The sequence below is a fragment of the Punica granatum genome, chromosome 5 (assembly GCF_007655135.1).
Source record: "Punica granatum isolate Tunisia-2019 chromosome 5, ASM765513v2, whole genome shotgun sequence".
NCBI classification, from domain to species: domain Eukaryota; kingdom Viridiplantae; phylum Streptophyta; class Magnoliopsida; order Myrtales; family Lythraceae; genus Punica; species Punica granatum.
The window spans coordinates 2,953,597-2,977,496 of record NC_045131.1 but is presented as its reverse complement, the minus strand read 5'-3'; the positions used below and the strand labels follow the sequence as shown (position 1 = coordinate 2,977,496).

At 40.0% G+C, this 23,900-nt stretch overlaps 3 protein-coding genes across 3 annotated transcripts; 1 reads left to right on the top strand and 2 right to left on the bottom strand.

Annotated features, from left to right (window-relative positions):
- Window positions 1-2,352: 2,352 nt before the first annotated feature.
- On the top strand, window positions 2,353-5,607 carry LOC116209259 (IQ domain-containing protein IQM3-like). The gene is made up of 9 exons (XM_031542855.1): window positions 2,353-2,780; window positions 2,874-2,988; window positions 3,220-3,285; window positions 3,384-3,472; window positions 3,806-3,893; window positions 4,027-4,179; window positions 4,309-4,401; window positions 4,608-4,709; window positions 4,828-5,607. Exons 1-9 carry the CDS (start codon window positions 2,491-2,493, stop codon window positions 5,341-5,343), a joined length of 1,512 nt encoding a protein of 503 aa, XP_031398715.1. The 5' UTR covers window positions 2,353-2,490; the 3' UTR covers window positions 5,344-5,607.
- Window positions 5,608-5,778: 171 nt separating this feature from the next.
- On the bottom strand, window positions 5,779-9,815 carry LOC116209258 (subtilisin-like protease SBT4.15). The gene is made up of 11 exons (XM_031542854.1): window positions 9,656-9,815; window positions 9,400-9,488; window positions 9,190-9,287; window positions 8,963-9,109; window positions 8,755-8,860; window positions 7,881-8,388; window positions 7,664-7,764; window positions 7,350-7,571; window positions 7,132-7,240; window positions 6,707-6,920; window positions 5,779-6,608 (listed from the first exon to the last, which is right to left on the bottom strand). The coding sequence occupies exons 1-11, from the start codon at window positions 9,740-9,742 to the stop codon at window positions 6,046-6,048; spliced, it is 2,244 nt and encodes a 747-aa protein (XP_031398714.1). The 5' UTR covers window positions 9,743-9,815; the 3' UTR covers window positions 5,779-6,045.
- Window positions 9,816-13,070: 3,255 nt separating this feature from the next.
- Window positions 13,071-15,328, bottom strand: LOC116207086 (cytochrome P450 94C1-like). The gene is made up of 2 exons (XM_031539947.1): window positions 14,091-15,328; window positions 13,071-13,985 (listed from the first exon to the last, which is right to left on the bottom strand). Exons 1-2 carry the CDS (start codon window positions 15,051-15,053, stop codon window positions 13,440-13,442), a joined length of 1,509 nt encoding a protein of 502 aa, XP_031395807.1. The 5' UTR covers window positions 15,054-15,328; the 3' UTR covers window positions 13,071-13,439.
- Between the last annotated feature and the right edge of the window lie 8,572 nt (window positions 15,329-23,900).

Here is a 23,900-nt window from a genome sequence, read left to right as displayed (position 1 = left end):
CGGTGAATTTTTTACCTACGGCAAGCTTTTGTTACATCTTTAGCTTAGCAAGCAGAAATGGACAAACAACCGACAGGTTTGCGTAGAACCACACCAAAATTAATTGATACTTGAGCCATACTTTTTACATATCAAGTTACTATAATGGTGATGCGAAACACATTGTAACATTAAAAAAGCCTCTCTCAAGGGGAACGCGTATGTAAACATCAAAGTCAAATAAATAACTTTGAACTAAAAATTTACAACTTTGACTGATCGAAAAAAAATTGCAAATATATCGTAGGGTATAATGACTACATATCGGTTTGTGTATTCATGTTCTGGTCTCCAATTTATTTTCCACTTTTGACAATGTTCAAATTCGACGGCCAAAACGCAATTCATCACCCATTGTATTAATCGAATTCGACAAAACTCATTGAAAACGGCACAAGAGATCCGATACTGCATTATCACCATCACAATGATGCTGAGTAGGGATCGCTTACAACTTCGTGGGCTTGCACTTTTGGTCCCCAATCGCACGATAAATATTTTGTGCTAATCCGTTACAATGAACTTGGACAGTACATGTAACTAATCTTTGTCTCCATCAATACCCCCTTCTCTATATATATGTATATCATCACGATTTATGCCTGCGTTGAAAACAATCACATGTCAAAAGCACTGGCAAAATGGGCACTAGCTCACATAATACGACATTCCATGCTTCTGACTTTTTTTTTTTTTCCTTTCTTTCTCTGATGGGCATCGGGGTGGGGCTCTGCTGCTCATTCATGATGCTTATCAAGGCATTCTTCTGATATCGATCTTTCCTCGCGCAAGCTCATGATATATCAGTCAAAACACACATAGGGTGGCTGATGAGTTCATCATATTAATTATCACTCATTTGCATATAGTGGGACAGTAGCCAATTAAATCGTACGTTAAAGCATCTTACCGGGTATTACTATACCTCCAACTATCGCAACAATTCGACAAATCATTCCGACGAGTATATACGGCAACATCAGATATAAGTACCTAGATATGCACATGAGCTGTGCACTGTCGTAGGGCTATTGTTAAGAGCTAATTAATTATCAAAAGGAATTAATCATTGGAGATTTAATTGTTATAGACCACACCATATATTTGTCACTTGTTCATGTTGGGGCGATTTTGTCAATTATGAAGGTAGGACCACATATATAAGGTCATCATGACATGCGAAGTTCAAACCCATATCAAAATATATTCTCGATAATGATTGCTCACACCTTTATTGTTCATGGACTACAATAAATTTTAAACAAACATAAAAGCTTAAACAGTTTCCGTGCAAATTCAAACATGGCTATTGAGATTTCGTCTTCAAAGAATAGGAAGGACCCAAGAAGTGGGCAGATCAAGTGGATCGTGTGTGGCACAAAATTCAAGGCGATCTTTTTTCTTTTTTTGTTCTGTGTTTTTTTTTTCCTTTGATATTTCTTGGTCTTTTTTTTAATAATTATTAAGTTCACACCTACTCAAATAAGACCAGTATCAATCAACAATTTATTAAATAATAAATATTAAGAAAATGAACATCAAAATGTCCTGCAAAGCAATTATTGCCTTACAACCAGGGAACACGCAGTGTCGAAGACAATCGACTGCGTGGACATGGAATTACTATAGCTCTACTGTACGCACTCAAGTCCCGTTTGAAAAATTCATAAGCAATTAAGTTTTTACCACGTGCTTTCTACGTACATCCGACCACATAGTATATGATTCTTTCGACCGCAAGTGATGAAATATTGTATATATATTGACGATCATATCTCGACACAGATGAACATTATCTATCTATAAAAAATTAGTCGCGCCTCTCTCACTCAAAATTTTTATATCGAACTCATCCGCTACTATGGTATCAAATGCTTACCAACTGTCATCAATCTGTCAAATTAATGATTTCACATCACTATTTGACCGAAGTTCTGGCTACGATTATGGCAGTGTTTACCTGCCCAGTGTATGCACCCAATAAAGCCCGCGAAACGTTCGATGCTTGTGAGCTAATTAAGATTGGCCGCGTTGATATCATCTCATCGCATATTATATCGACAGTGGCCATGGCATCTTACCGCCGTCCAAACAGAAAGACATGAATCCCATGGCCTCGGACTGACTTTGACTTGTCGGTCTACGTCCACCCCTCGCAGTCTGTCTGCTCTAACAGAAAAAGTAAACTCTCTTTCTCTCTCTTCCCCCACCGCAGCTCAAAGCGCGTGCCTCCCCGTCGCCCTCTTCCACTGGCATCCACCACTACCTCCCTATAACACCACTGCGTGTGTGCCTATATATTCACGCAGACGCACGCACGCACGCACGCGCATCGCTTACCTTTGACAGGTTGTTCGTCTCTCTCTCTCTCTCGCGCGCGCGCTCTGAGTCCATTTCTTTCTCGAGGTCTCTCTGTTCGCTGATTTCGAGTACTTGGGGGGGTCTCTGCTCATGGATATTGAGACCCAGACCCGACTCTCGAGCTTCGACCTTAAGCTGAAGACTCCCAACCCTCGATTTCCTTACTCGCTGGGCGTCTCCCCGGAGCTCCACTCTCCCGGCAAGAGCGCGGCCTTCGTAATGCAGCAGCCCGACGAGACTGCCGCCAACGGTGTCCACCCCAACCCGCCGGCGATCCCTCCCCCGGAGTCCACGGCAGCCTTGAAGCTGCAGAAGGTCTACCGGAGCTACCGCACCCGCCGTCGGTTAGCTGACTCAGCCGTCGTCGCCGAGGAGCTCTGGTGGGTACAAACAAGCCCTGTCGTTCCCCTCTTTTATTCTCCAAATTTATTTTCTTCCTGATTTTCTAAGACGATAATCTGAAATTTATGAAGGTGGCAAGCGATTGACTATGCGAGGTTGAGCCACAGCACGGTTTCCTTCTTCAACTTCTTGAAACCGGAGAGCGCCGTGTCGAGGTGGTACCGGATCAGCTTGAATGCTTCCAAGGTGACGCCTTTACTTGTTCTTCTGCATCTAGCATGCCGCAGTAAAATGATTTTTGTTTCTGGGTCGGCTTGAATTACGTCTTCTTTCAACCTCCGGTTTTGGTGCTATTATTATCTATTGTTTGATTGCATTATCTTCCAGAAAAGGACAGCTTGAACTTGAAATTCACTCTGTTAGCTGTTCATATGTTTCCCCGAAAAATGTTGACAAACTTTGGATTTATCTGAACAGGTGGGAAAGGGTTTGTCCAAAGACGCCAAAGCTCAAAAATTGGCTTTTCAGCACTGGATTGAGGCTGTAATTACTTCTCTAACAATTCATCTCTGTTGAAAAATTTCAGTTCATTTTTTCCATCTCAACGGTTCATTTGATGCTCTGATGTTTCCTGTGAATAGATCGATCCACGTCACCGTTATGGTCATAGCTTGCATCTGTACTACGGGGAGTGGTGTAAAGGTGATGCGGGTCAGCCATTCTTTTACTGGTGAGTTAGTTGTGCTGGAGGCTCGGCTTAGTTTTCACTTGTCTATTCAGTAATTACAAGGAATATCATGATGCGTGGTAACTTGATCCGGTTTTATTTGAACTCTAGATGGGTTGTTCAGAGCTGCTTTTGCTCGTTTGTTGTATGGCAGTTAAATGCTCTCTGGAATGCCAAAATTGCCAAACTTGTTCTGAGGTTTCTGTGGCTGAAGCAATATGAATGAGATATCTTTAAGTATTGAGACACTTCCCATCAGTACAGTGTGTGCTGAAGAGATTGGGGTTTGATTTGAAAAGAATGTCCTCTTAGTTTGTGGGTAAATGGTCATTGCAGGTTGGATATAGGAGATGGGAAGGAACTTGATCTCAAGGAGTGCCCCAGATCAAAGCTTCGGCAGCAGTGTATTAAGTATCTTGGACCTGTCCGTCCCTTTCTCGATCGCTTTAGTCTCTTTTTATTGAGATATCCGAGGCATGTTTATATTTGGCCTATTTTTTCAATCGCAAAACTTATTTGCTCTCTGCATGTGTGGTGTCATCCTTTTATATGTTCAGCAAGAGAGAGAGAACTATGAGTACCTCATCCTGGAAGGGAAGATCATCCACAAACTATCGGGAGAGCTTCTCCACACGACGAAGGGATCCCAGGGTGCTGCTGCTAAGTGGATATTTGTGATGAGTACCTCAAAAAAATTATATGCTGGTGAGGTAGGAAGTCAAGCAGGCAGATGTATTTTACCATATATTTACGAAACCATAGAAAGATAACAATGAACTGAGAGTGTATCTTGTTAAAGCTTTTATTTTTAATATTTTCTTTTCCTTTTATTTTGGCAGAAAAAGAAAGGAGCTTTCCACCATTCTAGCTTCCTTGCTGGGGGAGCAACAATAGCTGCTGGAAGGCTCGTGGCGGAGCATGGGATCCTTAAAGTACATAATACATTTAAACCTATTACAATTTCTTGCAACAAACAGAACAAATCTCTGTTATTGTTTGTTTTTCACAAAGATAAGGAACTTGTCGTTAGGTTGTTAGACTGAAAGTAGCCCCAAGATGGTGGATTACTAGTTCGAATGGTATGAAATAAAAGAATTATCTGTCTTGTCTTATGATTCTTGGTTATTTTGCTTTCCAGTCCATCTCCGCCTATAGTGGGCATTACCGGCCAACTGATGATAGTCTCGATAGCTTTTTGTCCTTCCTGGAGGAAAACGGAGTCAACCTCAAGGAAGTAGAAGTAAAAGCCCTCATCCATGTCTCTTTTCATTCTGCTTCTTTTATTATGTTCCCTAGCAGTAACACTCACGTCTCTGCAACTCCTGTACTGATTGAATTGCATGTTCATTTTGTTGTAGATTCACAAAGCATCAGAAGATTCTGACACATATGATGATAGTAATTCAAGTATAGCTACGAGCTCATTCAAAGTGTCTGAAACCTCAGTAGCCCCAGCCCGTGAAACTTCTGCTGCTGAGGAGGAGACTGTTCAGCCTACAGAACAACCAGAAATTACCGATCCTGAAGCAAAAGGCAGCTACCAAAGGACACTATCAGGTGGTCTTCAGAGTCCGAGAGCCGAGGTCCCTCAGAAAGCAATCCTCCAAAGAATCAACTCCAAGAAGGCGGCTAAGTCCTATCAACTGGGCCATCAGCTCTCCCTCAAGTGGTCGACGGGAGCGGGCCCGAGGATCGGGTGCGTGGCGGACTACCCAGCTGAGCTCAGGCAGCAGGCCCTTGAGTTCGTTAATCTCTCCCCGAGGCTCCCACCGACCCCCTCCAACTTTCGGCTTTGGCCCACGACCCCAAGAACTCCCAGTCCTCGTGAAAGAGGTTTAGAGGTCTGCAATGGTCCAGCGACGACCTCTCACTGAAGTGGAATCTGTTTTTTTTTTTTTTTTTTTTTTGGGAAACTTTTCAAGCCTTCAATAAATTTCGAGCCACGAGATCGTAGAACCTTGGTGTAGTGGATGTAAATAGCTAATCTGCTATTTGACATAACCTATTTCTCTGCATTGTGGCACATCTCTGCTCGTTCCCTTTAGCACTCAGTGCTCTTCCACTCAGGTCCCACTACACTTGGGTGCAACCATTCATAGATTAATGATTAGAAGGGAAAGTCAAAAGGCACTGTTTTACATGGATATATAGTCAGCAGGACAAAGTTAATACATAGTGATGAAGGCTGTCTCAGCCCTCCATCGACTATTTTCTCCATTACCAATGCAGGGACAACATAGAACTCTCGCTCGAGTCAAGAATTTAGAAGGGAAAAGCAGTTAAATGGATCAGATTTAATCTTACCGACATGGTATAATATTCGGAACCTTAATCCATCAAACCAAGAGCATTCATCTGTTCAGAGCAACTGTTTTGCTGACGGTGGGACTGACGCACTGACCGATCAGATTGCTAGTTTTGCTTCTTTTCCAATTCACAGAGTAGGAAATTGGTTGATGTAGATTTCTTGCTCACAAGGCATGCTAAAACGAAACAAGTACTGCAGTTGACTCGAAATAACTTTTGAGCCAAACTACAACGTTAAGACACTGCTTCCTACACTATAAACAATGGAATTAAGAAAGTCCCGGCCCAAGTGAGTATCTGCCGATGTAAATTAACATCGGACTCCTGACAACGTGTACGGAGTCGCTCCACACTATTGATCCCGGCAGTATCTGTGTGCGGCTGTGTTTGTTTACGCCCTCCACCAAAACCTTGAATGATCGTTTCTGACGCGGCTGATCAAACGTTAGTGTGCTGGGGATTACTTTGACAGAGATGCCTTCCGGGGGTGTCACAGTAGCCTCGTAGACAGATTTACTGGACCCAACATTGGTCACGGTTCGGAAGAAGACACCATAGACCTTGTCTGTGTTCTTGAGTTGCATGTGCATCGAAGGGTAGTTGATGCAGTCTACCCCGTGGGCAGGCGTCAGGGTGGAGCAGTTGAATTTCGTCTTGCCACCCATGAGCAGACCGATCATGGTGTCATTGTAGCCCTCAGTACACAGGTGGCGGATATAATTTTTCATGCCGATGTCATAAACCAGACCTGGATCTGCTGCCTTGGTGGGATTTATTTGGCCTGATCCTGAGCTCAGTTCCTCGAACTTGTCCCTGCTTTTCATCGGAGTGGCTGAAGTGAATAAGCGACATGGTTAGTAGGTGGAACCTCTAACGACTCGTGATCAGTAAAGATCCAAGTTCTTCGTGCGTCAGTCTCGGGGAACTCACCGGTGGTCATGAGAGCAGATCTGATAGCCGCAGGTGACCAGTCAGGATGCAAGCTCTTAACATAGGCTGCAGCAGCTGCGGCATGAGGGCAAGCCATTGATGTTCCGGATAGTATGTTGAATGTGGAGTGCCGAGGATCAGTTGGGTCCCCAGTCACTGATGGAATCTTCGAGTATGCAGCTAATATGCCTAGTCCAGGAGCCGAGATATCAGGCTGGAGGTTTAAAAAAGAAAGATTGTTGAGGGGAGATAGATAGTGATAGAGAACCAAACAATCATTTCACGGCGACATACTTGTGGATATATGTTAGGAATCACGTATGTTTTAGATTTCAAATTTGTAATCTCTCAACTCGGACTTAAGATACATCTAGAGATCTTTATTTGGAGCTGCGAGGGAGAAAGACGAAGATATGAACTTGTACCTTGAGGATGTTGCGACTGATCAACTGGGGTCCTCGTGCCGAGAATGAAGCAACAGAGGGAGCAGTTGCGTTAAAACTTCTTGTCCTTGATATAGACGCTTGAGGTCCACTGCAGCATATATCGTATAGCCTATTGAGTTCGATTCTACTCCAGAAGAAGTAAACGTGCGCATTCTCTAATTCTAATGCAGAGGTTCACTGCAGCAAACTAAACTTACTTTGTTGAGCTAATGTATTGGTCTATCTTCATTCCGTCCGTTGAGCTGACAGTAGTTCCCGGAATAACAGTGGTCATAGCCATATCTGTCGTGAAGTCACTTGAGGTAATGATCCCGATCCCGCCTAACTCCTTGATCGTGCGATCTTGCCCCACATTGTCGAGACAATACACGACCTTCCCTTTCACCTTGGCTGCACTCAGAGTCCCATAGTCACAGGCACTGCAAAAAGACCATCAATCCTTGAAAAATCAATCTTTCCTAATATTTAATTCGATTCTCACGGTAAAATGCTTAGAAAGATTCTGGTTCACCTTGCGTTTCCATACTGAGCATTTGACGAATTGGCCGCGAGTATCCCGCTTGTTAGAGGGAACATTCGCTTTCCTGAAGAGAATGAATTGATGGCAACCCCCTAGAAAGTGAGCCCAATCGTCAGTCTCGGTTTTACTTGTAGAAGTGTCCGAATGGCATGATCATGAGTACTATCATTTCGAAGGAGATGGAGGGAGAGGACGAGGATAGGCTTACAACAGATCGATCGCCATTACCCAACCTAACCGCTGCTTTGAACTGTCGATCAATGCTACTAGCACCAACCGTCAAGACCCAGGGTGCAACATTCTGCACGGTGAATGTATCCGGACCACCATTTCCTGCTGAGCATGTCGTAAGAATCCCGGCCCTCATGGCATGGAATGACCCAATAGCGATTGGATCATTAAAATAGTTCTTGGAGGGCCCACCGATTGAGACCGAGATCAAGTCCACCCCATCAGCTATGGCCTCATCAAATCCTGCCAGGAGGTCTATGTCATTGCACCCAGCCCCCCAGCACACCTTGTACATGGCGATACGTGCAGACGGGACCCCACCACGTGCTGTCCCCTCGGCAATGCCGTAGAAACTAGCGTTATGGACAGGAACACCGGCAGCAATTGAGGATGTGTGGGTTCCATGGCCGTCATCATCAGCAGGGCTCAATTCCATGTCATGAGCCATATCATCCAGGTTGAAGTACTTTGCTCCAATGACCTTGCTGCATATTGTCATTTCGAGTTTTAAGCTGAGTTAGTCTAAAGTTTTTTCTCAGGCCTTCATCTAACAGCTTGAGCTTAATGATTGGCAAGTGACCGTGCTTCCTTACCATTTTTTTCAAACTTCTACTATGGTACGATCAAATTTTACCTCTGCTTGTCTTCCCTACTAATATGAAAAGCTACCAATTAATTCCCGATGATTTTGAATGTTTAAGAAGCCATCAATGAGCACCTTCGTCCTGATATTAGATCAAATAATTCATCCGTGGATTCAATGATATCATAGGTTGTTATTGCCTCAGCGGTTGCTGTCACATTGTTTATCGTACATTCATTTGTCAGTGATTTGAAGGGAAGAGAGGTACTTGTTGCAGCCAGAGAAGTTAAAGCCCTTAGCACATGTTCCTTTCCATTTCGCCGGCGCAGGTCCATAGCCATGATCGTTGAAACTGGGAGCTCTGGCATAGATCCCTACAAGATTCAACATTTATTAAGAGCAAAGGCTTGGAAAAAGCACACTCGTGGTTCATCTGATTTTCCAAGAGATGGGTCACGAGACAGAACGTAACTCACCTGTATCAAGAATGCCAATGATTATATCGTTCTGCATCTTCAAGTTCTTGTTCTGCAACGACAATGGCATTCCTAGGAAATCCCATGATTTCGTGGTGTGAAGCTGCCGCCTCTTGTTCGGAAACACTGAAATGACTCTCTCATCCTCTGAAAAATGAAAGAAGCATGAGAATTCCTGTAGTGTCAGGTATGCAGCATCTTAACCTTATTCTCCAGACTTCACTTACCCATCAGCCTGTGTACTTCATGGGGCAAGAGCCTCGCTGCGAATCCGTTGAAGCTCTTCCTGTAGCTGTGAATTATGGAGCTTCTTGCTACGTGTGCGCTGAGAATTCACAGGTAACACAAAGGCAAGCTATTAAGCCATCGCAACCAATAAATTCCTGTACGTGTGAGCAAGTTAAAAATCGACTGATAAAAAGTGATTCTTCTCTTACTCCCCGATGGCATTGACAAGGAGGCTCTGGTGTTCGTCTGCTGCGTTTATACTTGCTTCCGGCACATCTCCCATGTACACAATATAACTCTGCACATACATATCAAAATTGAGAATCAAGCCACAGCAAGAGTTTGATCTCGAATTCTTTCCAGTCCAAGCACGAGTTGAAACGTGACCAAGGAGCCAAAGTTGTCATGTGGAACACAGACTCAACCAGCTATATTATGTACCAGCTTGCACGCTGCGAATTGTACCTTTCTTGCAGGTTCATCCGGGGATCCGCGGACCATCGTGGCTGCAAGAAACAGGCTGAACGAGAACAGGAACACATTCCACGACATGTTATCAGCTTTGTTCTTGTTGTGATTTCTGTTGTTGGGTCACTGAAGGCAGGTAAAAAGAGTGAATGTTCACTCGGTATATATACAACACAAAGGAGAGAGAAGACGTTTTCTCTGCTGAAGACTGAGAGTGAGAGGTTCAGGGCATGGATTTTGGATCCTGAGTTTTACTATTCATCCGGAGACCGATCAAATAGGGAACTTATCCTAATGAATTTTCCATTTTTTTAACTGTTTCTATTCGCAACCAGCACGGAAGCAAGAGGCTGCTAGTGCAAGTTGATTTCTATTCGATGCATGAAACGATCAGGCCAGGCTCCAGAGAAGCTGCTTTTCGAGTTCGAGTTTAACATGCATGCAAACAGGCAAAATGGTTTGCATAAATTAAACTTTTACATTAGGGACGAATTTATAATAATGTATATATCAGTGTGTGAAATGTTGATCCAGCCTAAGTTCATTAGTATGTTATGTTGTCATAAAAAGAAAATAGACAGTAGGAATGAAGAGAGGTGTATAGGATTTAGCCGAAGTGTTTGAAATGGAGAAAATTTTACCACTCAGTGGGCCCGGTTCGGCTGAGTTAATTGGATTTCGGATATCAGAGTATATATTAAAAAAAAATTGTTTCAGATCCTAAAAGTGGACCTGTTATGTGTTAGAGAATGAGAAACTTCTGATTCTTGCAGAGTCGTCCTAGCTTAGGAGAGAATCTCGGATCTATTTAACGACAAATCAGAAAACGAATTCTGAAGTTGTCCTTTGATTAGGCATTGTATTCGGGTTACGCATGAAAAGCCAATGCGAAGTTGCGTTAAGATCATAATTAGAAGAAGGATATAGATCCTGCTAACGATTCACGAGTATGATACTTCGCAAGATGATACACACACACATATATACTTATGTCATGCATGGACAATAATATTAAAAGACGGCATAAGAACGAGTCAGGATCCTTCTTTCGGATATACAGTGCATTCGAAGGTCAGTATCCGTCGTTTTGGGTTCTCCAGGACTCTCTTTACGAACTATTAAGTCCTGCAATCCAGCATTCTTCTACATGAATAAATTGTATGAATGATAACGAATGAATTTGCAGTCACCCAGAAAAGAAAAATCTCATAACTGAGAAATCTATGGGGGATTTGGGTAATAATACAGAAAAAGACGATCATGGGCTTTTTTCATCAATAGCGGGCCCGGCTAATATATATGTGTTTTGGTCATGTTACAGGCCCAGCTTCCACCTACTCTTCCAGTTAAAGACTATAACAGAAGTTCAATTTTTTTTTTTTTGATAATTAGAAAACTGTATGAGAAAGAAGAAAAAATAAATATCCAAATTAATGAGAATAATGGTATGACTATGGGAAATGGTTCTTAAAAAGGTACTTAGCTTACTTGAATCTCTTCAAGCCATTGTCCAGCGGCTACCGATACATATCGCTTTATCTTCATTTGTCAATACGATAGGAGTCATAGGACTAGCTAGTACAGCTTTGGACCGTGCCCAGTTCAGATCCGTTGCATGAGATCATATATAAATGTATACGTCTATCCGATGGAGATCCACACGGACGTGCATTCTTCAAAAGCTGTCAAACATCAGAGCAAGATCCCCATCTCTTTTCTGATATGTGTCTGTGCTTCCTTTCATTTCTGCGATCCCATTTTGCTGTGAGGTATACGGGCAGGAGAACTGATGATCAATTCCATGAATGGCTTTAGAGAGAAAGCTGATGAGACATATTCTCCCCCTGAATCTTAGTGAAAAACTGGGATCCGATGACAAAAGAAGAAATTCTCAATCAACGCTTTAAAAAGCTGAAAGCACTAAAGTAACCCCTATCTAGTAAGTGCTTAATGAATTCTTTTTTGATAACGAAATACATCATCCATAAACGAGCTTTTTTCTAACCCCCTAGCCTTCCTTGACCAGGATCGCTCCCACACCCGTAGCGTTAGTGATTGGCCTCCTCAACTGTGTATCGAGCGAAAGGCGGGGCAGGTCTTACCTGCTGGCTAACTATCAAGGAAGAGAAAGACACCTGCTGCATATCTAGATACTTTATTGCTGATCAGCAGCATGCTTCTTTGAGATATGAGCATGTTGAATGTCGGAATTCTCCCTCACAGAGGCAAACGCAGTTGAAGGAAGGGCTTCATAGCCTCACCTTATTATTCTATTAGAAAAATACTGAAAAAAAGGTTTGGAACCCTACTCCCCAACAACTACAAGGATGCTTGCTGGCATCAAAGCCCTTCATTATTATTAGGTTGATGGGGCGGAGGGCGCACAACCCCTTCTCTGCTCCTTTTCGGAGCCTTTCACGCTAAGCTCTTCGATCCTGCCCTGTGCCTCTCTAGGCTTCGCTATCGCTCATGACTCTTTTTAAAGTGTTGATTGAGAATTTCTTCTTTTGTCATCGGATCCCGGTTTTTCACTAAGATATTGAATCTTCAACTATTTACTTGATGGGAGCCAATTGAGACCCTCATTGAGCTCGACCTGGATTAGATCAGTTGGACTTGTGGCTTTTAGCTCAATCACCATGTTGTGGAATTAATCTATCATGCATGACGCCTGAACTAGTTAATTGGTCTCTGGATTCAGCGCTCAACCCGGGCATTGACTCAACCAAGATTTGCTTCAAGCAGCCAGTGGAGTTCACTAATTGATCATATATTATTTGTCCAGGTCACTTCCTAGGGAAACCCTAGATCCTACTTGCGGGACGTGCACGAAAGAACATATATACAATAATTGAAGTTTTGATGGTTTAGCGTATATTCGAAGTCCAAAAACCCTAGACTGCCATCCTCAAGACATTTGTTCCAAGAGAGACAGAAATCGGTCCAGATCCAAAGAGTTCAGTTAGCAGTATAAAATAATATATATATGTATATTTTTTTTTATAAGAAGGATAATTTCATTGATAAATAGAAAGTATAGAATAATATTATAAATATACGCATTCTCTTTAACCTTGTAGAACCACCATCATCTTGAATCGATTCAATTGCGTTGTCGCAGCTTCAACGGCTCCAATGGACTCTGATGAATTATGAAACTGAGAAAAAGATATTATCAATCACTTTGGTGTGGATTAGATAGGAACTTTTACATATCGTCCTGGTGCATGCCGGGGCCCCATTTATCGTTAGATGAGGGAAGCTTTGTTTAACAGGGGGCACACCCCACCGATCCGAAGGGGTCGGGAGTCTAAAGTATGATACCGCAGTCGCACCGTATCTTAGAATTTCCCGTGGATGAATAAGTTTTAATTAACGCATATCATTATCTGCTGATCAATCATCGGTCTGAGGAAAAACAAAATCAAACCAGCCATCATTCTCTTCATACAGAAAAAGAAAGGAAAACAAAACAAAAGAAGGTGACGGTAAAAATTATTTGTCGTGCCGACACAAGTCAGACAAATGTGGGCAAGTGTGATAGCTGATTGCACTGCGGGCCATTAACATATTCAGAGCTTTCTTGTCATGAATCACACCAAGCACTTCCATTGGTGTTGGCTGTCTCATGCTGAAATTGCTAAATATAGACCTTACAAATTCCACAAATAGTAAAATATAGTCCACATAATTTATGTCACATGGCCTATTGCCATATATGCCATTACTTCCCAGCAGCCCGTATGGCCCATATTGTTCTAGTTTAGATTAGGGAACCTAATTAAATGGGTGCTGCTTTGCAAGATATTTCTCGGACCGTCACCGGAAGACCTCCACTAATAGTGGCTGTCAGCCCAGGAGAAAACCGCAGCACAGGATTCCCTGTCGGAGCAGCTAACTCGATCTTGAATCGTCGGAGAAGCGAGAGAGCCACGGTTTTGAGCTCTAGGAGTGCCATCTCCTTGCCCAAACAAACCCTCAGCCCCGCTTGGAAGACCGGGTACTTGAACGAATTCTCCAGAACGAATATGCCCCCCCTCAACCATCTCTCAGGCTTATACTCCAGGCAGTCGGGGCCCCAGATATCTTCCATACGGCCCATCGCATAGGGATGGTATGTAACCCTTGTGCCGCTCTTAACGAAGGTTCCGTCTGGTAGAAGATCGTCTTCCTGACAGAACTTTGAGTCAAACTGTATCGGAGGATAAAGCCTCATGCTTTCGTGAATGGCTGCATTCAAGTAGTGGAGCTCCCTCATTTGGTCGAAGCTCGTGATCTCTTGACTCCCGATTACTCTGTTTGCTTCCTCATATATTTCTGACCCTACCTGTTTATGCAATTGTTAATCATATAACGAGTTCTTTTGCGGCCGATTAATTGTTAAACTAACGTATATTGAATTTTAATGCAGAAGTGAGTTATGATGTGGCACCTGAGGATGGTTTGCTACGAGCCAGAAAAAGCTGCTTAGAGCCGAAGCAACCGTGTCACGTCCGGCTAGAAGGAAGCTTACGATGATGTCTCTCAAATACTTGTCGTCATGCACAGTTCGCATGAAACGGGACAAAAGATCCTTATGAATGGATGAATATCCGATCTTGCGCTTTTGATTGATTACCTCTTGAGCTAGAACATCGATCATGTTTATCGCTTCTTTCAGTTTCTTCTCACTACCTAAGTTCAACAAGCGTTTGATCTTCCAAACCAGAGGGGAGGCCTTCATAGCTCTCTCAGCTGACAATTTTGATGCTAAATCGAAGGAGAGGGCAAATTCCGATAAGGGCAAGGACAGCTCCAAGCACATAGGGTCAAGCCCGAAGGAGAATTTGCATATGCAGTCGAAGGAGAATCTCTTGAACACATCTTGGAAGTCCAGAACCCCAGCAGTAATTTCTTTCCCCGAAACTGACAGCAGAAGAGGGATGAGCCGTTCCTCGATCTCAAAATTGACTATCTCGAAGGCATAGGATCGTACCGAGAACCTGTCAAGCTCTAGGCTTGCCATCTTCCTCTGGAACCGCCACAAGTCACCATCCACGTTGAAGATGCCTCGGCCCAGGAAGTCTCCGAGGATGGTTGAGAACGGTTTCCCCTTCGGGAAGTTCTCGAACCTTGTCTTGAGCATGTACTCCACGTTGTCGGGGTTGGCGGTGATTGTGTTGCCGAGGACATGAATATGGATGGTTCTTGTTGGGGAGTTGCGGAGGAGGTGCGAGTACCAATCGCAAAGATTCACATGATCCTTGCACCATCTTAGGGTGAGGTAAGTTTGGCAAGTTTCACAGTTGCACCACGACTTCGGTCTAGTTACAATGAAATAGGACACGAGGAGCGCGAATAGGGCGAAAGGGATTAAGATGAGGAAACATAGAGAAGAGGTTTGGCAGCAGTCCATTGATGAATCAAATTGATTTAGAAAACACAAAAACAAAAGGATAATATGTATCAGGCATATAGAAATGAGGAGTGATCACCAATTATAACAAAGGAGATGAGAGTAATCAAAGGCTAAGCGTATGCTAAATTATTCGTGTTTGCTTTTTCTTTTTCTTTTTCTTTTTCTTTTTTTAATGAGATCTCAAGGTGCTCTCAATTAATAAACTAAATTAGTCCTTATTGAGGAGTTGATTTTGATCTTAGCATTGAATGTTTCCACGACTTTTATATTACAAGTAAAATTCGTTCACTGAAAAATCTATTTGTCACGGAGTCGCATCCTTATAATTTATAATTTGTTTTTGTTTTTATAATTATTGTCGATAAGAGAATAGTTAATTTAGTTCAGTGATTCACTTTTCCACTCACAAAAAAGTTTGATAAAATAATAACTAACGGCCAAAAAAAAAAAGAATAAAGAAAGCACGCAAGCTCGAACATGGATAACTCGTGCACAAAGAACATAAGTAACTGATGGAAGACGCATCTTCTGTGTACGTTGATCGACACGTGCTCAATTGAATAGTCGGATTCTTATTCTCACCCAACAAAAGTTGATCAATTACATATAAAAATGATCAAAACACTATCAGTTGGGCGCTACCTAGCCCAAAGCCATTTGAATTATTCATTATCCGGGTTCTCCGATTTGACCGAAAACCTAATAAGGTCGGCGATATTGCAGGTCCATGACTGCAATAGATAAGCCTTAAAATTTCAGAAACTGGATAGCTAGATTATGTAATATATTCATTTGCTTTCTAATCATACGGTTAGCTCCACCGGCTGACAAGGACCCACACGTGTCGGTCTTTAACTCTTAAGCATATATAGTCCTCCATCATCCGAGAACGCACTAGGGATATAGTTGGCTTGTTCTACCTTATGAACTTCTTAGGTCTCGTTTGATAAACGGGAATGAAATGGAATGGAAAGTAATGAATTATATATAGGAAAATGTAATAGTATTGAGTCAAAAAATGCGTTTTTTTAATGACCATCACAAAATGAAGGAATATAATTATAATAGTAGACTTATTTAATAAGATATCATGTTATATACATTCTTAGATATATAAATTAAAAGATCATATGGGATGGTTCACAATATATAGCATGAAATCAAAGAATGACCATCCCCTTTCTTGAATGAAGGAATGTTCATTCCATCAAAATGAATTAAAATGATAATAATGAGAGAATGCCTTTTCCAACTTATGTAAGAGATACTAATAAGAAAATGTGGTGTAATAAAGAAATGAACATTCCATTCTCGCGTATCAAACGGGACCTTATATCATAGAGTCGAACCATGATGATCACACCCACCCTTATGAATGCTCATAGATATGGTTGTTTATAATCTTTTGAAACAATTACTAGACGAATATATACACACACAAAGAAAGAACCCTAAGTGACACCGAAGGGTTGCCCTAGGGGACAAGGGAGAGAGACAACGGGAAGTGCCCGACATATTCGGACAAGAGAAGGCCCAGCAAATTCTTGCTTATATACATAGCAACTTTTTTTCCGGTGAAGATAGAAACTTAATTAGCAAATATCTACTTTGATTTGGGATTAATGTAAATCACAGAATCTGCAACAATCAGTGAGCAAAAAAGCACGCATCAGGCTTAGGGCCTTGACTTGATTGAGACACTTCATGCAACGATAGCCATTTATGTACTCTATGATAGATGTTCCTTTCATGACAGTTAATCTTTCAGCATCAATTATTTGTGGTCCTGCATCGACCATATTTTCCTTCATCTGACGCTGAATAAAAACACTATTATTGCAGTTCTTTTGGATTCGTTCCGAAGTGTTGTTTGGAGTTTTATTTGAAATTTTGTGGTTATCGCAGTTCAGAATTATACCCTCACATGAATATATATATATATATATAGTTCATTTCATCCTATATACATATATATTCTCTTACATATAATGCCAATTTCGCATAAAGAATAACCTATTTCCACGCAACATCCGCACCAGCAACATCGTTGTTCGGTATTAATCTAATCTGAGGATTCCATCTCCTCATGTGATGTATCATGAGCTATATGTATATATATTTCCTAATTTCTTCTAATATATAAATAATATTACATAGAAATTGAAGCCACAGGACGACAAGGGGCTAAAGGAGATTAAGATTCCTTTTGGCATCGACTACATATATACCTGGTATCTTTTCACCACAACACGCATATTTGTATATACGCATATACGTGTAATTTTTCTGGGGAGGCTTGAGTACCGAATTGTGGTCAATCGGATTTTCCATGGGAAAATGCAGTGACGGATTAATTACATCTTAAATTGATGTGCCCTTTCCCTGACAAAATTTATTTCTTTTCTGAGAGAAATAATAATATAAATACCTATATTCAAATCCTCTAGAAGCAGAATGGTTTTGCCTATGCGATTTCCCTTAGTTAGAACGTAGATGATCCGCCTCTGATAATTGCAAAGACGAGGATTAGTCGAGATGCTTGGAAGTTGGACGTTCAAGCACCACCACTTAACTATTCAAACAGAGAGGGCGATGTATATGACGGGTACAATCAAGTTGTGAAACATGATGAGCACAAATTAGCAAAAGCGTTATGTCGCAATTAATTAATCTTTCTATGGAGTGACGGCCACAGATTAAAGTAACTAATTCTTCAGTTACGGGCCATTGTTGATCCTCCTCGGACTGCTAGAAGAAAAATAAAAAAACAATTAAAAGGAATTTTTACCGACATGAGTTAGTTATTTGTTTTCATTAAACAAAATATCGGATTTGAGTATTATGAATGGAAAAAATTCACGGTGAGAGAGTTTTATCTCATAGTAGGCCGACAACTTGGCTCGAATTAGATGAGTCGCAGCTCATTGGACTTCAACGCACTAAAAATATATCTTCTTTTTGGCCCAAAACATATAAAAAATTTTAAAAAGAAAAAGAAACTAATAATGGCATTTTTTTAATGTAGAATGTACACTACACAAATGTCTGTCAACAACCGCGTGCTACAGCATATATTTATATTACTTCCACTGGAGAAGGCTTTTATGGTGTAATTTTTCCAAGACAAATAAAACAAGAACTACTAAAAGAAAAGATGGTTAATTACACCAAATATCATGAACTTGCACCGTTTTTCCAAATATAGCGAGACGTTACTCCCGTCAGATAAAAAATGTCACTCGTCAATAATTTCGTAACGTGACAATAAACGGCAGTCAACGCGGCCTAATAATTTTTAAACTCTAATATAACAACGATAAGTGACATTCTTTCACCCAGTCGATTTTTTTAAAAAAATCCATACTTTTTCATTTTTGAAATTTTGGTCCAAAACTTTTTTGGAGTGAGTAAGGGCCCGACCTCGGCTGAGAGCTCCCCCCTGGCCCTTGACCCCCTAGGCAAGGTGGCCTGAGTTTGGCCACCTCGCTAAAGGGATCGAGGGTCGGCGAGGGAGGCCCAGGTCGGGTTGGGGCCCCTTTCCCCTCTTCCCATGTTTTCTGATAGAAAAAAGGGGAAAGAGGGGAGGGGGGGCCCGACCTGACTGGGGGCTCTTCCGCCGACCTTGACCCCTCGGGGCGAGGTGACTGTCTCGCTGGAAGGGTTGAGCCTCGACAGGGGAGCCCCTAGTGGGGTCAGGGCCCCCTTCCCCTGTTTTTATATATATATATATATTTATAATAATAATAATAATAGGGGAAGAGGGGAGGGGGCCCCAACCCTGCTGGGGGCTCCCCCGCCGGCCCTCAAATGAGAGGTGGCTATCTCGCTCGATGGGTCCAAAACCAACGGGGGAGCCCCAGGCCGAGTCGAGGCCCCCCTCACCTCTTCCCCTGTTTTTCTATCAGAAAGTAGGGGAGGGGGCCCCGACCCGTTTGGGGGCTCCCCTGCCGGCCCTTGACCTCTCGGGTGAGGTGGTTGGACTCGGGCCACCTCGCCAGAGGGTCGAGGCCGACGTGGGAGCTCCCAGCGAGGTCGAGGCCGCCCCTCCCCTCTTTCCCCATTTTTCCATAAAAAAAAAATAGGGGAAGATGGGAGGGGGTCCTGACTCGGCTGGGGAGTCGGGCCACCTCGTCGGAGGATTCGAGGGCAGGTGGAGTAGCCGGTTTGGGTCCCTACCCATTCTTCCCCCGCGCCCCCCCTCCCGGACATTTTTTCAAAAAAAATTTGGGTCAAAATTTCAAAAAAGAAAAAGTATGGGTTTTCTTGAAAAATCGACTGGGTGAAGAGGATCACTTATCGTTGTTCTAATGGAGTTTAAAAATCATTAGATCACATTGGCTGCCGTTTATTGCCACGTTATGAACAGTAATAGAATTATTAATGGGTGACTTTTTGGTCTGACGGATGACATTTTTAGTCTGACAGGGGTAACGTCCTACTATATTTGGGAAATTTGAGAGTTTATATTATATTCGGGAAAACGGTGCAAGTTCATGATATTTGGTGTGATTAAAGATTAATTACAAATTCACTTATATTTTCTAATCACCACTTTTTTCTTAGTCCTCCTAAATCTTCTCTCTACTCTCCCTCTCTCTCCTCCCCTTCGAATTTCTTACCCGTATTCTCTTTCACATTTCACGATTTTTTTCTTTTTTCACGAATTAAATTTATTAATATTTTCACCTGAAAAAGAATTAATACTTTAATAAATGAAAATCCTTTCTAATCACAACAAAAAAATTTATGCATATCACAAAATTATAAAAAAAAAACTTTTTAGAAAATTAAAAGAACAAGAGAAATTTTTTTTATGACAAACTGTGCGTAATACGGGTAACCTTTTGTACATATGTACCAGAATATATATATATATCTATATATATATATAGAAAGCAGATTGTTGTTAATTTGTAACAAGTAGGCTACCAGCTTGTACATGTAAGAATTTTTGTTCTGCCTCAATCTCATTACGTACCACTGATCTTAAGTTGGTTTGACTTTGATACTATATATAATTTATTAACTTGTGACATCAATCTTTTAGATAAAAATATTTCGCGCAAATACTATATTTAGGACCGCATCAATCTTTTAGATAAAAATATTTCGTGCAGAGACTATATATAGGACCTCTAAATAACGTCATGATGTACTTACAGACCAATGTAAAGCTCGGACTATTATAACTAGCTAAAATCGTTCTACATATAGACTTAATAAACTCTGCGATGTCATAATCTCCAAATTGATGGGGACGGACGAACTTATCCCACAAAAGTTTTGTCCTCTTTTAACTATAATCAATTACTAAACTGACTAATTTGACAAATGGTCCCCCACCTAAAACAAATGAATATGTTCTTAAAAAAATGAAAATGTAGATATAATTTTTTTTTTCGATTACAAAGGAGATCATAGGTCTAGTACAATTAAATAAAAATGTTAAATATCTAATAAAGAGGCAAATGTAGTTGTATCTAAGTATCGAACCTCATGCCTATTGGTCATCAAGCGATGACATGTATAATTGCGTTACACTCTCTTTGATATGTGGTAAAATTTTAATTAAATAGACAGTACCCCAGGCTAGAGGACGATTTCCGGCCATTTTCGTCCCATAATATATTATTAATTATTCTAGGACAAGGCATTTGTTATTATTGAATCTTGTTCGGCATCATTGCTCCAAAAATAATTCAGCTAATTAATATGTTGCAAACCTGATAATGATCAACGTGGTGGGAAGGTCAACTGATGAGAATAGCAGCCAGTGCAAAATCATAAATATAAATAGATAATAAATAATTTATTGTATATATAAGGGAGACATATGCATGGACCTTAAAAATGGTAGGAAATCGAATTTTGAGACCTCAAGGTACTGAAATTAACATGCTAGTGTGCATGTCCAGCTTGCACTGAAGTCGCTTCATTGGGATTAATCACGGCTAATATCTTGAGAAATATCTCATAATTTTTTTAAAAGCAAAATCCATTCTTCACATTCCACACCAGCCAAATTGGGAGAGATTCATGGTTATATATCGGAGTCGAATTTCACTACTTAGCAGTTTGAATTTTGAATTGAAGAATTGGTCCAATTTTATATAGACTCAGCGAAAATCTAATATAATCTCATTCAAAATTTTAAAATGGTAATTGTACCCAAAATAATAATAATATATGGTTATGAAGAAAAAATTTATACTGTACGTTCTCATATTTGATCACGTGTCAGAAATGGGGGATTATAATCATTATATCATAGAGATTTTTGTTTCCACGAAGGGTTAACGTTGTGGTAAGTGAAGGGCTAGTGGACTACACGAAGTGGGTAAGAGGCATAAGATAATTGGGATTTAATTTAAATTAAAATAAAACGCAGAAAGAGATCGAGAGAGATGAGGATATTAAGTCAATGAGAAAATAGATATACAATTTGCTATTGGTAAGCATGTTCATGGTTTGGCCATATCAATTTTTTACATTTTTTTGACTAAAACAAATAAATAGATTAATTCTTGTCCTATGATATATGATGACATCCTGATTCACGCGTTTTTATTTTTTATTATATATTCTTCCGGGCTTTGACCTCGTGATTGAAATCCATTCAGAACATTGCGTTATCTTGATTCATGTAATCACGGAATGGAATATATTTACATGATATTTTAACTAGGTCACAAGACTACAACATTTGGAATAAGAATTTTTGCAATACTTAATAGTTCAGACCGCCCAACTGTTAATCGGCCAATATTTTTCACTGTGAATGAAAGTAAGGAGAATATTCCCTATTATAGGGTTACTTGCATGACATATGTGACTAGACTAAATTATCTAGAATTCATGTAGACCATGAAAATTATTCAGACAAAATTCGAACACCTCTTGTTTACAAAGAAATAAAGCAAGGAAAATGGATAAATATAGGTTTTCATTTCTTTCTTCTTCTTTTTTTCTTTTTAATTATGAGGTATTTTTTTATTTATTGTTTGAGATTAATAATTTTCGCTTGAGTGTCAGCTTGTTTTGCAATTTTTTTTTTATAAGAAAAGCTAATGAGCTTGTTTTTTCTAAATTTTCAAGAATGAAATAAATAGACATGAGAAGAATATATATATATGTATACATATATGTGATCAGATAGGAGAACAATATTATATGCCTTATTTTTATGAAAAGGTTTATCGTGCAATCACTCTAAAAATAATTGTATTGTGCATGCAAATAAATTACACAACGTTATAGTGAAGTAATTCAATATTAAGTAAATTATACATCTTTTCGAGTATGTTACACGTACATTGAAAAATTAATTGGTGTAAATTATTAAAAGTTTCAGTAAATTATACGAATTTTGAAGATTTTTTTCTTTTATTGTTAATTTACATAGACTTTTGGATAATTTTACCTGAATTTCATGTTGCGTTTGGTTTATAACATTTTAAAATCAGATTTTGATTTTGAAAAACAGTAGTATAGATGGTTATGTACGTGGTCCACCATTTGACTTTGTATGAATTATGTGATTTTGATTTTGAAAAATAGTAGTATAAATGGGGCCCACCATTTGACTTTGTATGAGTTATTTTGTTTTATTATGGGTAGAATTAAGTTAAAGTCAAATTTTAAAATTTTACTTTGAATCCAAACGGAGCACTTTTTTAGTAAAATACTTGAAAGCATCATACTGTTATTTTTGGTGATTGTCATAGAATTTTCCCTATTTTCGTCGAAAATTTACATATTTGAAAAGCATGAAAAGATTCACAACCGTTCATGCGACCCATGAATAGAAACGCACAGGCAGGAAGGCATCATAATTAACCTTTCTTTTTTCTACTTGTTTTATTTTACTAAAGTGGTGTACAATTACCCACAGGACTTCTCGTCCAGCACTAGCATCCTATTCCTAATCTCCTATTCCCACTAATGATGGTCTCGGGAGGAAAACTTTTGGACTTGCATTTTTACTGTTAAAATCACTGCGAATTTAATTATGATTAATTACGGGCAATTATATATTATATAATTTATTCCTGTTAATTTGACAAGGTGCACATGGGAAGGGTAAAGAACAAAATTAATGGGTTAATATTTTGGTTGAGATTAATGGGTTAATAAAAAACTATACTTTATATCCACCAAAAGAAAATACTTACTATGTTTAATAAATAGCAGGAAACGAAAACAGATAGAGCTAAATTATGTGTTTTCAAAATTGATTTGTTTATAGCCAATTGAATTTTTCATTACATTTTGTGTTTTTTTCGGTTAAATTTTCTATTTTCCATATTTTTTTCACTTATTCCTTGAAAAAATAATATCATTTAATATATATATATATAATTACAAAAGGAGCAAAGAAAGGCCTATGGGGTCGCAATGTTGAGGACGTCACAATTTTACTTGGTGACTTTAGGAATGACACAACCAAAATTTTATCCTTCCCACGTATCTTAGATTGGATTACCAAATCTCGAAGCTGGGGAGGACCCTCGATCACTCTCCCTAACTCCTCTTTAAGCATCTTAATTTTTTTTCAAAATTTTTAATATTCAATTTTTATTTGTTTTATAAATTAAAATTTACATTTTAAAGAAAAAGTTAACGGAAGTTATAAGTGGGCTATAAACAAGAGATAATTTTGAAAGTACGTGATTTTAATTAACCACTTTCATTTTTTGGCTACATTTATGAAAGAGAATTTTTTTTAAAAAGAAAATAACCCTTGATTAATTTATGTACTGTTCCATGATATATCAGGTCGATTTCTGCAAATACTTCGACGATAATGTTTGACTGAACGGCCAGAGAATGGAAAGAATGGAGACA